This window comes from Nannobrachium achirus (assembly GCF_963921795.1).
Source record: "Nannobrachium achirus genome assembly, chromosome: 16".
Lineage (NCBI taxonomy): Eukaryota > Metazoa > Chordata > Actinopteri > Myctophiformes > Myctophidae > Nannobrachium > Nannobrachium achirus.
The window spans coordinates 47778965-47793531 of NC_137823.1; the positions used below are offsets into that span (position 1 = coordinate 47778965).

The 14567-nt window shown below is 43.4% G+C and overlaps 1 protein-coding gene across 1 annotated transcript in view; it reads left to right on the plus strand.

The window, feature by feature from the left end:
• Positions 1-915: 915 nt before the first annotated feature.
• The window catches only part of LOC308301287 (tyrosine-protein phosphatase non-receptor type 14-like), a gene marked incomplete at its 5' end in the record, with an annotated part of 52801 nt that continues 39149 nt past the window's right edge, over positions 916-14567 (plus strand). Inside the window, 2 exons of the mRNA XM_080745215.1 lie at positions 916-1089; positions 12270-12445. Of these exons, the coding sequence (XP_080601341.1) occupies positions 916-1089; positions 12270-12445 (350 nt within the window). The remainder of the gene's footprint in view (positions 1090-12269; positions 12446-14567) is intronic.

Sequence of the window (14567 nt, forward strand, 5' to 3'; positions counted from 1 at the left end):
TACTTGGCCTTTAATGCCCATGCTTAAAATTCTAGTATTGTTAATAGTAATAATATTAATAGAAGTAAGTGTTGCCATTGGTACTGGTGGTTCTGCAAGCTTTGGGTTCATTTTCTTGTTTCAGTTTTTTCTTACACTTTGTTGCAGAGGAGGGGGCATGAGGAGTTCAGACAAGAGACCTGTGGTGATTTACAGCACCATGTTGCTGTGTTGCAGAAAGATGGTTTGATGGGCAGGAACTTCTATCCATTTGTAACTCTGAGAGTGTGCAAATAAATCAGTGACTTTCAAGCTTTTTTTAATATCAGAGTCCATTATTTATTGGGCATTTGAGCCACGGACCACATTTGATGAGATTTAGCCTCTCAGACCCAAAACTGTTTTGATGTTGGAGATGATACTACAGACAGACCTTGATCATCATCATTGAGATTGGCTACGGAGAGCGGGGCAGAAAAGGGTGGCAAGCAGCCGTAAAACCCCCTCAATGACCACTGGTGGTCCCTGGACCACTGTTGTGAAAACCACTGAAACAATCACTGCAGGATCGTAGACATTACATCTCCACAGGTTGCTGTGCCATATCAGCTAATCTCTCTCTCTCTCTCTCTCACATCTGTCTCCCTGCAGCATCCTTGGATCCTCCCTTCCTCCTGGGCCCTTCATCCTCCTCTCCAGACATCTTGGGGAATGGGCCAGCGCCTCCCCGGTGTGCATTTCTCCACCCGGTGGAGCGGCTGGCGCCATGTGAGGGTGAGGAGGGCAGCAGCCTGGTCCTAACACCCACGGCCCCCCACCCTCTCTCTCTCTTTCTCTCTCTCTTGCTTTCTCTCTCGTGTGACTTTTGACCTCTGACCCAGCCGCAAACCCGGCCGCGAACCCCCACCCCGCCCCATCCCGCCCGCCGAGCCAACCATGCCTTTCCGGCTGAAGCTGCGCCGCACGAGGCGCTACAACGTCCTCAGCAAGAACTACTTTGTGACGCGGATTCGTCTCCTGGACAACAACGTGATCGAGTGCACTCTGTCGGTGGAGAGTACGGGACAGGAATGTCTGGAGGCGGTCGCACAGAGGCTGGAGCTGCGGGAGGTGAGAGGAACCCATTCACGCACGCACACACTTATGCACACACACACACACACACACACACACACACACACACACACACACACACACACACACGCATTGTGACGCGTTGTGAGCTTGTAGATCGTCTGTTTTCAAATGTCCTTTTCAAATATAGTGCTCAAGTGGTTCATTTATGTTTTATAATATTATAATTTATACCTGCAAAGTAACTAGTAACTAAGGTTTTCAAATAGCGAAGTAAAAGTACAACATTTGCATCCGAGATGTAGTGGAGTAAAAGTAAAAGTATTGGAAATTGGAAATACTCAATGTCACACGTGTGTTTAGAAGTTTGGGAGGCCATGTGCGTGTGTGCGTGCGTGTGTGTGTGCGTGTGTGTGTGCATGTGTGTGTGCATGTGCACGCTAGTGAGCCAGTGCCACGCGTCTCCCCCTAGACCGGGTGTGTGTGTCCGTTGCCCTCTGCTCCCTGTCCCCTGCAGGGCTCTTGTCTGTCTCTAACGAAGCGTGGCGTCCCCCTGTCCTCTTTTCACAGGCGGAGAAAGAGATACTGCTCATCCGCCTCTCCCACTGTCCCTGCGACCCCCCCCCCCCTCCCCCCGCCCATCAACATTCTCCCCGCGTGTTTTGCCGGCCCCCCCATCTTCCAATCTGTTTATGGCGCTCTCCTGTTTGAGGAATGATCCACTTTTTGGAATGCAAATATGAATAGTGAAGCAGGGCTTTGCTTTACCAAAAGACATACACATTTGAAACTTTGAGATACAAGGTTTCTACCCGACAGTGACGATATTTTAGTGATTATGTTGCGAGGAAAACGTTGAGATAATAGCAATAGAACTGACAAATAACTTTGTACTATGATACTAAATATTTTTTCAAGTATTTTTTCAAGTGTCCAAATAATTTCCAAATATTATCAACTTATGTCACGGCACCCCTGGACTGCTGTCACGGCACCCCAAGGTGCCCCGTCACCCACGTTGAAAACCCATGTTCTACAAGGTTGCTATTTTCAGGTGCAAAATGCTCCTACACACATGACCATATAATATATGGGCATAGCAGTCGGATCTGTGGCTCTGGACAACCGCATCTCTGTATCTGTCAGTCCTTGTCCTGTTTATGCCCATATATGGAGATCGCTGATATCATCTGTATTACTAGGGCTATATATATGGGCATTCCCTGTTTTGTGCCCATATATGGAGCTGAGTGATTTGTTTGCGCCTGATACCATGATATTAGACAACACTCCATATTTGGGCGTAGCTACATTGGGAACTCTTTATATGGTTATGGCTGAGTCATAGTGACATGAGCATAAGTCCTCACTTAAGCCAATATTAATGCAAGATATTTGGGAGATCTGCCCATCCGACCGACTCCCCACGATTTGATGCATGTTTTGACCTTTCAACCTTTTTAAACCAAAAAATAGGGATTGATTATTATTTTATTGCATTATCGATTATTTTGTACAATCGATGAATCAATTAGTTAAATTAACTGTTGCACCCCTACTGACTACTTTAAAGGAATAGTTCACCCCCCCAAAAAAACTATTTTCCTATCGATTACTCATCCCATGGAGACTTGAATTATTTTCTTGTCGTATTCCTTAGCCAGTAAATTGATGACCAGCAGTGGTTCCCTACGGAGACACGTAAGAGCCTGCTTTGTTCCCTATGGAGACACAAACAGTCTCCTCAAATTACTGTCTTACGAATGCGACAAATACAAAACAAATCCATGAATTCAGGTCTCCTTGGGGTGAGTAATCGATAGAAAACAAGTTATTTTGGGGGTGAACTATCCCTTTAAGCCACTTTTCTTGTGTCTCACATTTAGTGCACCGTCCTTCGCTGTATTGTCTTTGTGTGGCCAGCTTGTGCACAGGATCAAAGGGAGGCATTGGACAGTTTGGGCTGTGTATTTGCATGTTTTACACGTGTGCTCGTTCAAGTGCTTGTCTTCACCCTCCAGAGGTTGTAAAACAGTATAAGAGAGGGGGCGGCGGAGTTGTCCATGCTCGCGGTGTGTTGTGATATTTGCCAGGTGTCAGTGATAGTGATAAATTATAGGGAGCGCGCCCACACACACCCCCGCTTCTGCCTCTGTCTGCCCCGTGACGTGCACACTGTGCACGGACTGTTTGTGTACTGTGTACATGTGGGGTTTGTGAGATCTTCAGTGGTGGAAAAAGTACTCACATTTCTTTACTTAAATATTGAATGCTTTAACTATTGAAAAATAGCAGATATACAAGCTCACAGCGCGCTGCGAGCTTGTATATCTGCTATTTTTGGAAAAATCGTGAAAATTAGAATTTTGACCCGATCTATAAGTGCCTTTTGAATCCTTCTAAGGTTTTTTGAAAAACCTATGTTTCCATGTCAGCAATCTGGCTGGCCATCGTCAAAGAAAAGGTCCTTTTCACAACTGGACCTCAGTTAGTCTGTTCTTGAGAGACTACTGTGTCAGTGGTGCTCAGACCTTTTTATGTGAAGGACCCCCAAAATGATATTTATTTGGCCACGGACCCCCATCTCAAAATATTTAGTTCCAGGGACCACCCAGAAGCAACATTTGAGTTACAATCGTTTGCTTTGAAAATACATAATATATTCAAAGATTTGCACACATTTTCACGACTTTTTCAAAAATAGCAGATCTACAAGCTCACAGTGTGAGCTTGTATTTCTGCTATTTTTCACTGGTTAAAGCGTTCAATAATTCTAGGCCTGAATGGGTTAGTAAAAGTAACAATACTGCATTGTAGAAATACTCTTGTTAAGTAAATGTCCGGAATTCAAAATGTACTTGAGTGAAAGTTGAAATATAAAAGTAAAAGTTCGTACGCACTATGTCCCATTTCAAGTTTTCAAATGTGAATACTTCTTTTGAAAATAGCAGAGCTTATAGATCGGTTATTTTCAAATGGCTGAAACGTATAGTGGTTAATGTATGTTTTGTGATAATAATCAAAATATACAAAGTAACTAGAAAGTGTTCAAATACATGTAGTGGAGTTTAAGTACAATATTTGGATCCGATAAATTGTACTTAAGTACAGTACTTAAGTACAGTACTTCTACTTCATTACTTTACACCACTGGATATCTTTATAATGTCCTTATAGGCAGATGAACAGTTTAGCCACTTTCAATCTGGTGACCCTATTTTGGACATATTTAGGATTTGTTTTAGTTGTCAACGTTTTCAAAACTTCCTGATGAATAAAAGTGAGCCTAAATAGTTAGAAAGCTGGAATAGTGAAGGGGAGACCCCAGGGCAGCAAAGACCATTTGGGTTCCCACGGTCATGACATTCCTGGAAATATTTTGAAATTAGAAAAATATTTTTCCAGTACTGGAAAAGTTTAGGAATTCATCAAGGGTCCTGGAAGGCCCTGGGAAAAATAGTCTAAGGATTGTTTTTGGTTATTGATTTTGTTAACTCAATTACTGCCACCATAAATCGACTTTGAGGGTTCCCTGCCACGATTTTCTGTCGTGCACGATCCGCATGCACGCCACGTTTCGTTGGCAGCGTGCACACTTTTCTCTACACTGCCTGTCTTTGGGCATTGCACATAGGAGTAAGAGACTCGTTATTGCGCTGAATGATTGTTATCTAGTCCTGGAAATTTAGTTAAATATTCTGGAAAAGTTTTGGAAATTCATTGGTAAAAATGTGTGGGAACAGTGAGTTACATCACGCCCAAAATAATCATATTTTAACTGGGGACCCCCCCTCCCTACGAGCGCTAAGAGTGGAGGCATTACATTTATTATAACACGGTTCTATTGTGAAAATAGCAGATCTACATGCTCACAACACCTCGCGTTGCGAGGTGTTGTGAGCATGTAGATCAGCTATTTTCACAATGTCTGCCTCTAATATTTGACAGTTTGGCTGATGTTTAATTTGTCATTTTAGAGGCATTAAAAAGTCCTTAAATTGTCACTTTAGAAATGTGCAGATACCCTCTATACACTTAAACCTTATGTCGGTTTGTTTACTGTTGAGAGAGAGAAAACAATGTTGCACATTAAGTTAAAGGAGTAGTTCACCCCCAAAATGACTTTTTTTCTATTGATTAGTCATGCCATGGAGAGTAGAGTTAAATAATATTTTTTGGTTTTTGTCACATTCCTAAGACAAAAATTTGATTCGAGTAAATTTACCCCCATTGATTCCGGATGGTGACCCGTTTCGAAACGGGTCACCATCCGGAATGAATGGGGGTAAATTTATTGTTATCACATGTTTGTCTTAAGGCCCGTTCACATTGAGCCGATCCCGGGGCCGAGGATCCCCGACCAGATTTCGGGAGGACCCCCCGGGAAAATCGTTTGGTCGGCCCCGGAATCGGTCTTGGGCTTGAACAGTACCCCGACACGATCGGATTATGTTAATTAGCTTTTTTATGACCTCGGGACTCGTCGGGAGCACTCACGATAATATCAAAAAAGCTTGATATTTTCGGGTCATCGGGTAGGAATCCTTTACAATTATTGTCGTCTGAATGAGCTCACGGGATTGCATCAGATTATATGAAGCCAGCTCCTCCCTTTTTTAGGCTATTCTGTCACAGCCTACACTTTTATTATTATTATTAGCCTACTTACTTTTTACTTTAGCCTACTCTCTCCCTTGTTGTAATCACTTGTTCAAAAACGTTATAGCCTATAGCGTTCTTTCTTCTTTTTTCTTCTTCTGCGCAGTCATTTGGCAACAAGGCAGTGTCTTTTTTTGGCAGATTTGGCTAGGGCAGTGCTGTTCTATCCGTGTATTATAAGGGCTCTAAATTGACCTTGTGCAACTTGACAGACAGACACCCTATATATAATATCTTATTATAACCTATAACCTAGGCCTGTCCCTATTCTATATGCTTGGATGTTGGTGGGACAGTAAAAAAAAAAAGCGAGAGGTTAAACTTTTTTTTTTTCTGCGACTGCACGCCCACAACGGCGAGGTTTGGACATTCATAATTGCTTTAGCTGATTAAGCTCATGTCTGTTTAATGTCTGGCTGGTTGCCGTTAAAATGCTGGTTGATGCTTTTTAGGAGTGGACACTGGTCAATCAATGATATTGGAGATGCGGCACTCTCAGCCGTGTCTTGCTGGATGCGCATCACATCTCGCGTCTCGCTTGCCAAAAACATAACTGAATATATAATTATAATATCTATAAAGTGAGCAGCGGCCAGTGTGCGCACAGTAGCCTACCTAGAAGACTACCAACCTACCTTTGTTTTTATAATGTTTTGTCATGATGGCGCAGTTATCACTTGTGTGCAAAGGACGATGATACACGAAAGAAGAATGTAACACCAACTTCTACCAATTAATCCATTGCTGTGACAGACAGACAGGGTGAGACAGCCAACGTGCTTCCTTGTAGACTACATAATCCACTGGGTCCAGCTTGGTTCAGATCAATCATATCAACATAACAGTAATAACACCAACCAAAGTCAGAATAAAAAGAGTCCACGAATAGGCCTGCACACTCGCTCATAATGTCCTCCTCCTCCGGCTGCCAGCAGCGTCAGTTCTGCAAATGCTAAGGTATGGTAACATGGCTGTTGTCTTGCACGTGTGAGGGCATGCATGCGATACACATACACTAGTCATGTTGCCAATACCTACTTTTTAGCAACAAGCACAAGCATGATGAATTCATTTTAAGAAGTACATTTTATTATTTTCTCCTGTAATCAAGGTACGTTATACCATACCCATGTGCGCCTCTGTAGTCTAATTTGCGCAGTGATGGAAAAAGTATACTCCCATTCTTTACTTAAGTAAAAGTATCAATACTGCATTATTAGCTACAAATATGGCACAGACAGAGAGAGAGAGAGAGAGAGAGACTCTTTGTTATAGACTATAGCGAATATATTTGTTTAATTTCGCTGTTTTAATATTTAATTAGGTAATAAAATGGATTTTGGAGCATAGCGAGTCAGAACACCGCAGCTGCGCTAATTGGGTCGTTGGCTCGTTGACTTTGCTGGCATGCGGTAGGCCTAATTGATTATTTTGGAGAAAGATTCCCTTTAGTATATAATAGTCCTTTTGGTTACCATTTGGTCTCCATCATTAAGCTGGGGATCACCTGGAACACCCTCATTGTCAAAACATTAAACAAATGGCAATTAAACTGACGTGAAGAGAGAGAGAGAAAAACACTCTTGATTTTATCCCTCTTGAGGGGGCGGAATCTTCATCTAGTCACGTCTCTCATGGCACCACCCCCCCCCCGAGATCGTGGGTGGCTAGAATCGCGAGACGTCGGTCTCATTTGTAATGGTCTGAGATATTTCACTTGGCACAGCGGGATATACCGGGCCCGGTCGCAAGACAGAGGATCGCTGTCGTTTGAAATGAACACCAATAAACCCCGGGCACGAGATCTGATCTGACCCAACATCGGCCTCTCATCTGTGAGGCCCCTTAAGGTGTCTACACACCAAACAGCCTACAGGAGACTCCTTCTGACTGTACACAGACTGCAAAGAACTGCAAAAAACTAAGCACTTATTTTTTATTTTATTTTTTTCAGACGACGCCGACTGTAGTTACTGTATGGCAGTGGTGCCAGGTCTGCTCCTTATAAGCAACGTTGATCCTGTTTTCCTATAATGTTGCTAGATGTGGGTTGCTTTTGTTTGGGCTTGTTTCTGAAGTGTAGTTGCTTATTTGGCCTTGCTTTCAACATTATTTTATAAAATAACTAATGTAATAGAGTTCAGAGGTGAAACTGGTCGCGCTTTTGGGCTTATTTTCATAGACCTGGTCGCGTATTTCACTCACAGAATCTGGCAACCCTAACCCGGCCGGAGGCAGCTCTGTTCTCCGTGCAGAGGAGGAAAAAAAAAGAAAACAACAACACGGGCACTTGATGGACTATTACTAGCCTACTACTAGCTTTGCTTTGGATCCGATTGGAATAGGAATTGAGAGTTGAGATTGAGAATATGGTATTTAGTAAAAATATGCGACGGGAAAATGTCTCTGGCTTGTTTTGGCTTGGTTTTGGAGCAGTAGTAAACTATTATACAACTCCCTCAATCTTACCGACGGCGAGGGGCGACTGAACAAAACTGAGCAAGTCCAGTTTTCCAGTTTTCGGTCGATAAGGTTCCCGACCCGCTGCCGAAAACCTGACGATGAGCTCCCGTTCGGCAACAGACGCTTTCCGCCGCCGAATCGTCGCCGAATCTGTGCGGTTAAAAGTGGCCTTTAGGAATGTGACAAAAAACAAAAAAATGTATTGAACTCTAGTTTCCATGGCGTGACTAATCAATAGAAAAAAAGTCATTTTGGGGGTGAACTACTCCTTTAATCATCTGGGGACCCCCCAAAATAATGGACCCACAGGTTGAGAACCACTGCCCTGAATCACCTGCCTGCATATACTCACCTCAGACCACATTTAACCCAAAGTGTGACCATAAATACAGCAGATTAAGAGTTTTAGTTTCAGTGAGTCAGATGAGGTTTTTGAACGGGTGACTGTCAATGAGAGGAGTCATTCACTTAAGCCCCTTTTCCACTGGCCCAACACCACACCACTCCACACCACACCGCCCACTTGTGACAGGTTTTCCACTACAAGGACCTGGGTAGGGTGGTGTGAAAGTGGTACTAAACGTGGTACTAAAAAGTATCCAATCTAGAGTAGGTCTGAGCTAGGCCAAACAGGGGCAAACACTTCATAATGACTGATCACTCACTGACTTTTCATTTAGACCACCAGGATATAGTTGTAATACATGATAATAGATTCTATTGTGTTATAACCACTATTATAATCTATTATAGTGTATTATAATCACAGTTGTAATCCATTATAGTGTATTATAAAAGGGTCAATTTGTTTCTTACTGGTGTTCTTACTTTTGTGTAATGGAAAATGTAGATATTTTTATGTGGTTCGGTGTGGTGTAGTGTGGTGTGGTGTGGTGCTAAAGCTGCAGTCGAAAAGGGGCTTTAAAGCACACATTTCGTACAGCGCTGCTGCTGAGCTACGAACACAAGGTCAGAATGAGTTGATGTCTTGATGCAGATGAGATAAAACGACACTTCTTTACCCTGTGGGTAATTTCTGTGGTATTTTGTCTGGTGTAGTTCTTGTCTTAATAAAGTTCCCCAGCTGCTGTCAGACATTTGATCAGATTTGTGTTTCGTCTGGTATCCTAATCTCTCCTCTGATCTCTCCTCTCCTCTCCTCTGCTCGTTTGTCTTTGTCTCTCCTTTGCTCTGTCTTTTCTTGTCTCATCATTTCCTCCGTAATCATTCTTAGCCTCTCCCTTTCCTGCTCAATCCCTCTCGCCTCTCTCTCTTTCTCCCACTCATTCCTTCTTCTCTATCTCTCACCATATGTATCGCTCTTCTTTGTCTCTTCATCCTCCCTTCCTCCGCTTTCATTTCCTCCTCTCCTGCCTCCCCTAACCCTATCCCTTTTTTTTCCTAACCACTCCATTCCCAAGGTCATTATAGTTTTGCATTTTTTATTAGTTTATGTTTAAGTATTTCATTTTAACCTTTTGTTTTCAACTTGTTTTAATTTGTTTTTAAATCAGGTTTGCTAGTTTCGTTTTAGAAAAGGCATAGTTTTAGTTTAAGTTGTATTAGTTTTAGTGTTAGCTTCAGTATTTTATTGTAATAGGGCGTAATCAGTAGCGAGATTCAAACTGGTCCAAAAAGTAGTGAAAATAGACGATCTATTAGCTCTCAATGCCTCGGTGCGTTCGTAAATTTTGAAGGAAAATATTGGAAGATTTCATAACCACCCAAATTACTAGTCTCATGCATGAAATATTGACAAAGACTAAGGACATGGGCCTCATTCACTAACTTAGTTGTAAATAACTTGTATATCCCGGACGTAAATTATGGTATATTGGGCTAAGTCAGTTCTGATGCGATTCATGAAAGGGGACTTAGGGGGTGCAGAGCCATGATTTGTGCGGGTCACAAGTGTATCTAATTTTTGTTTGAACGTCAGAGGTGCACTCCCGTGGAGATAATTTGCATTGTTCCACGCCCCATAAAAGATAATAAAAGTCAACCGGAAGAATCAGACGAAAACATCATCACTCAAAATGGACAGATCTACAAGCTTACAACACAGCTTTTCTTTCTCCAAAAAAAGTGAACAGAAAGTGTTAAAATTATGTTTTATGTGGCCACACCCACCTGTTCATTGCGACCGTAAGGTCGCAGTTTAGTTGCGACCGTCAGGGAGCAGTTTACTATGAAAACCTCCACCGGCCGTCCGTCGGTCACACGTGCGGTCGACCGCACGTCACACGTGCGGTCGACGTGTGAGTCTGACATCACTCCGCATCAGTCTGACATCACTCTGACATCACAGAGTCCACAGCTGATGATGTGGCGTGATGTCATACAATACACAAACAAGCCCTATATAAAGGGGCAATTCTCACCAGGGAAGAGAGCATTCCTCGACTTATCGCCAGGATCAACTAAGCTTATAGCTTATCATCACATCCAACCATCTTAAGATACTCAGCTAGTGGGGAATGCTCTCTTCCCTGGTGAGAATTGCCCCTTTATATAGGGCTTGTTTGTGTATTGTATGACATCACGCCACATCATCAGCTGTGGACTCTGTGATGTCATCGTATCTCCATATATGGCCATCTCCGTATATGGAGATATAAGTTGTCCATGCCCAAGTATGGGCTGGTGAGGTCAGACTTGTCTGTCGTACATTTCGGTCAATTCCAGTGGGGATGCCATTGAAAAGTTAATCTAGTTGTACAAAGTAATCAAAGAATGGGTTGACTGGTAGGCTGGTTGACTGCTTTATCTGTGGAGAGTGTATGTCACTGAGAGTCCTTTTATAGCGATTGAAATCATGATGAGGTCACGATGAGTCATCTATGCCCAAATATAGATTTCTAGGTCAGATGGCCCATAGAGTTTGTGATGTCAAACCTAGCAACCCAATATAAACAAACCTGATGTCAGACCTGAAGTATCCTTTTATACCCATATATGGAGATACAGAGATCTCCATATATGGGCATATTAGAAAGCCCATATATGGGCATATACGGATGACATCAGGGATATCCATATATGGGCATAAAAGGGACAAGGGCTTACAGTTAAGAGATCTCCATATATGGGCATATCAGAAAGCCCATATATGTTCATATACTGATGACATCAGGAATATCCATATATGGGCATAAAAGGGACAAGGACTTACAGTTAAGAGATCTCCATATATGGGCATAAAGGGACAAGGACTGTTACAGTAGATATAGAGATGTCCATATATGGGCATAAATGAACAAGGACTGACAAACACTGAGATCTCCATATAACCTATGGGAATATAAGGGACGAGGACTGTCAGCTTGTAGACCTATTTTCTAAATATTGTTGTACATTAAAAACTTGAAATGGGTCGTTCTGCATAGTACTTGGGATTTGTTGATGTAAATGTTCACATAGAGTGTAATAATTGGTAAAACAAACTTTTGGCCTATTTGTGGAGATAAGCGACCAACGGTCGCTTATCTCCCGATTAGGGAGTCTTACTGGTTTAAGTATACCTGGTTCTCTGGTGGGTGGTGGACCCAGCTGAAGTTAGCCACACCCACTGTGTTATTGCATGGTAAAAAGGGGAGGGGAGGATTTTATGATGTCATTAAAGCAATGTATTTCAATTGGGCCTCAGAGGCTTTCAGCTTTCAGGAAGTAACCAAAAATACACAGGGAAGACATATTTACATATTATAACCACACCTGGGGATCTATTAGAGCAGTGGTTCTCAACCTTTTCAGACTAAAACCCCCAAAATAATCATATTTTAACTGGGGACGTCCCCACCCTGACGAGCACTAAAAGTTGAGGCATTACATTTTGTAACGGTTCTACAGTATTGTTGTGAGCTTGAGCTAATCATCTGGGGACCCCCCCCCCCCCCCAAAAAAAAATAAAATAATAATAATAATAATAATTTGTGAACCCCCCCGTGGGGGTCCTCCTGACCCACAGGTTGAGAACCGAGCAATGTTAACTCCATAGACACATACAAAACAGAAAAAGTAAAACACTACTGCAACACCACCTCTTTAATAACTCCATTCCCTTCTTCTCTCGCCCCCTGTCGTCCCTCCACCAGACCCACTACTTCGGCCTGTGGTTCCAGGGGAAGACCCAGACCCCGGCCCAGCGCTGGGTGGAGCTGGAGAAGCCCCTGAAGAAACAGCTGGACAAGTTTGGCAACGAGCCGCTGCTCTTCTTCGGCGTGATGTTCTACGTGCCCAACGTGTCCCGCCTGGAGCAGGAAGCCACCAGGTACACGCTTTGACCCTGGAAGACCTCCATGAACTGTGCTCTGATTGGATCTGTGGAGCGTTGAGTATTGTACGCCATATATCGTCTTCGTTGGGTGGAAACCTTTTTTTTAAATAATTTAAAAGAGTGAAAATAGCCGAAAGGCAAGCACACAACACCTCGCGATGTGAGGCGTTGTGTACTTGTCGATCGTCTATTTTCACTAGTTTTGCGCGACTAGTCTTCTATGATGAAGTAGGTCTAACTTCGCGGAAAAAAACGCACACATTTGAAACTTGGAGATATGAGGTTTCTGCCCGACAGTGACAATATGGTTCTCTGATGTCAGCCCCCATGTGACACACGTATGCCACACATTTTCACATTTATACATTTGTGTGCGTGTGTGTGTGTGTGTGCGTGTGTGCGCTCTGCTGTGCATGCACGCAAGAGAGCATATTTGAGACATGGGTAGAAGGATAAGGCCTGTTGGCACTACACGATTTTAGCCCAATTTGAACCTGACCTGGTGAGAATAGGATAAGATGTTATATTTGCTTGTGTGCGTGTGTGTGTGCGTGCGTGCGTGCGTGCATATTTTTGTGAGTGTGAGAAAGAGCAGAGAGAGTGAGCGCGTTGGCTAGCTGTGAAAGGGGCATCCAGGGGTCAGTGTGTAGATAGGGCAGCAGTGTCTGCCATCTCAGATTCCCTCTCTCTCTCTCTCTCTCTCTCTCTCTCTCTCTCTCTCTCTCTCTCTCTCACACACACACACACACACACACACACACACACACACACACACACACACACACACACACACACACACACACGCCGTGTTCCCGCCAAGTGAGTCTGCTAGCACTAAGCTGGTGAATTTGCTGCTGCTGCTTGACTGGATGTGGGAAAGGTCATTTGCAGGTCAGAGCTTGACGCTTGACTCAGGGCATTAAATTGTGTGCGTGCGTGCGTGTGTGTCTCTCTCTCTCTGTGTGTGTGTGTGTGTGTGTAACCCTAACCCTAACCCTAACCCGCATGAGTAATCAAAAGAGAAAAAGTAATTTTGGGGGTGAACTACTCCTTTAATGTTTCTCACTCAACAGTAAACAAACCAACATGAAGTTTAAGTGTATATAGAGGGTATCTGCACATTTCTATAGTGACAATTTAAGGACCTCTAAGATGACGAATTATACATTGGCCAAATTGTCATATATTAGAGGTCGAAATTGTGAAATTGCCTTGTGTTGCGAGGCGTTGTGAGCATGTAGATCAGCTATTTTCGCAAAAGAACCATGTTATACAAAATGTAATGGCTCAACTCTTAGTGCTCGTCAGGGTGGGGGATCCCCAGTTAAAACATGATAATTTGGGGGGTCACGGCCAGAAAAGGTTGAGAAACCCTGTCCTCGCCCAGTGTTTCTCAAAGTGGGGTCTGGATGTGTCTGGTGACATCGACATTCAGCCAACGGGCTAAAGCTGGGTGGAAACGATTCAGGATTTAGAAAATATGTTTTTTATGGGTTGCGAGTGAATGAATAATTTGTTGTCAAAGCAGTGTGTTGAGCCAGGGGCGGTCAAAGTGGTGTCTGACCGTGGACAGCCAGGGGTCCTTGAAGGTTTTCCCCCTGTCTGTAAATGTGAGATTGTGTAAATGGTTGAATCTACTCCATTTAATGTGTTCCATTGTATCTCTGATGGAAGCAGACATATTAGGCATATTTTGCATTCATGTTTGTGAAGTCGCAATCATTCAACCTCTGCTCACTGAGTGAGTGTTTATACGAGAGAGAGAGAGAGAGAGAGAGAGAGAGAGAGAGAAAGAGAGAGAGATAGAGTGTGTGTGCGTGCGTGCGTGCGTGCGTGCGTGCGTGCGTGCGTGCGTGCGTGCGTGCGTGCGTGCAGTTGTCTATGCATGTGTGTGTAGGTTCATTAGACACAGCCCATGGTCTGCTCTGGCAGATTGGTCAGTATTCCAGGAATCCCCTGCGGGCTTTTACACTGTGTGTGTGTGTGTGTGTGTGTGTGTGTGTGTGTGTGTGTGTGTGTGTGTGTGTGTGTGTGTGTGTGTGTGTGTGTGTGTGTGTGTGTGTGTGTGTGTGTGTGTGTGTGTGTGTGTGTGTGTGTGTGTGTGTGTGTGTGTGTG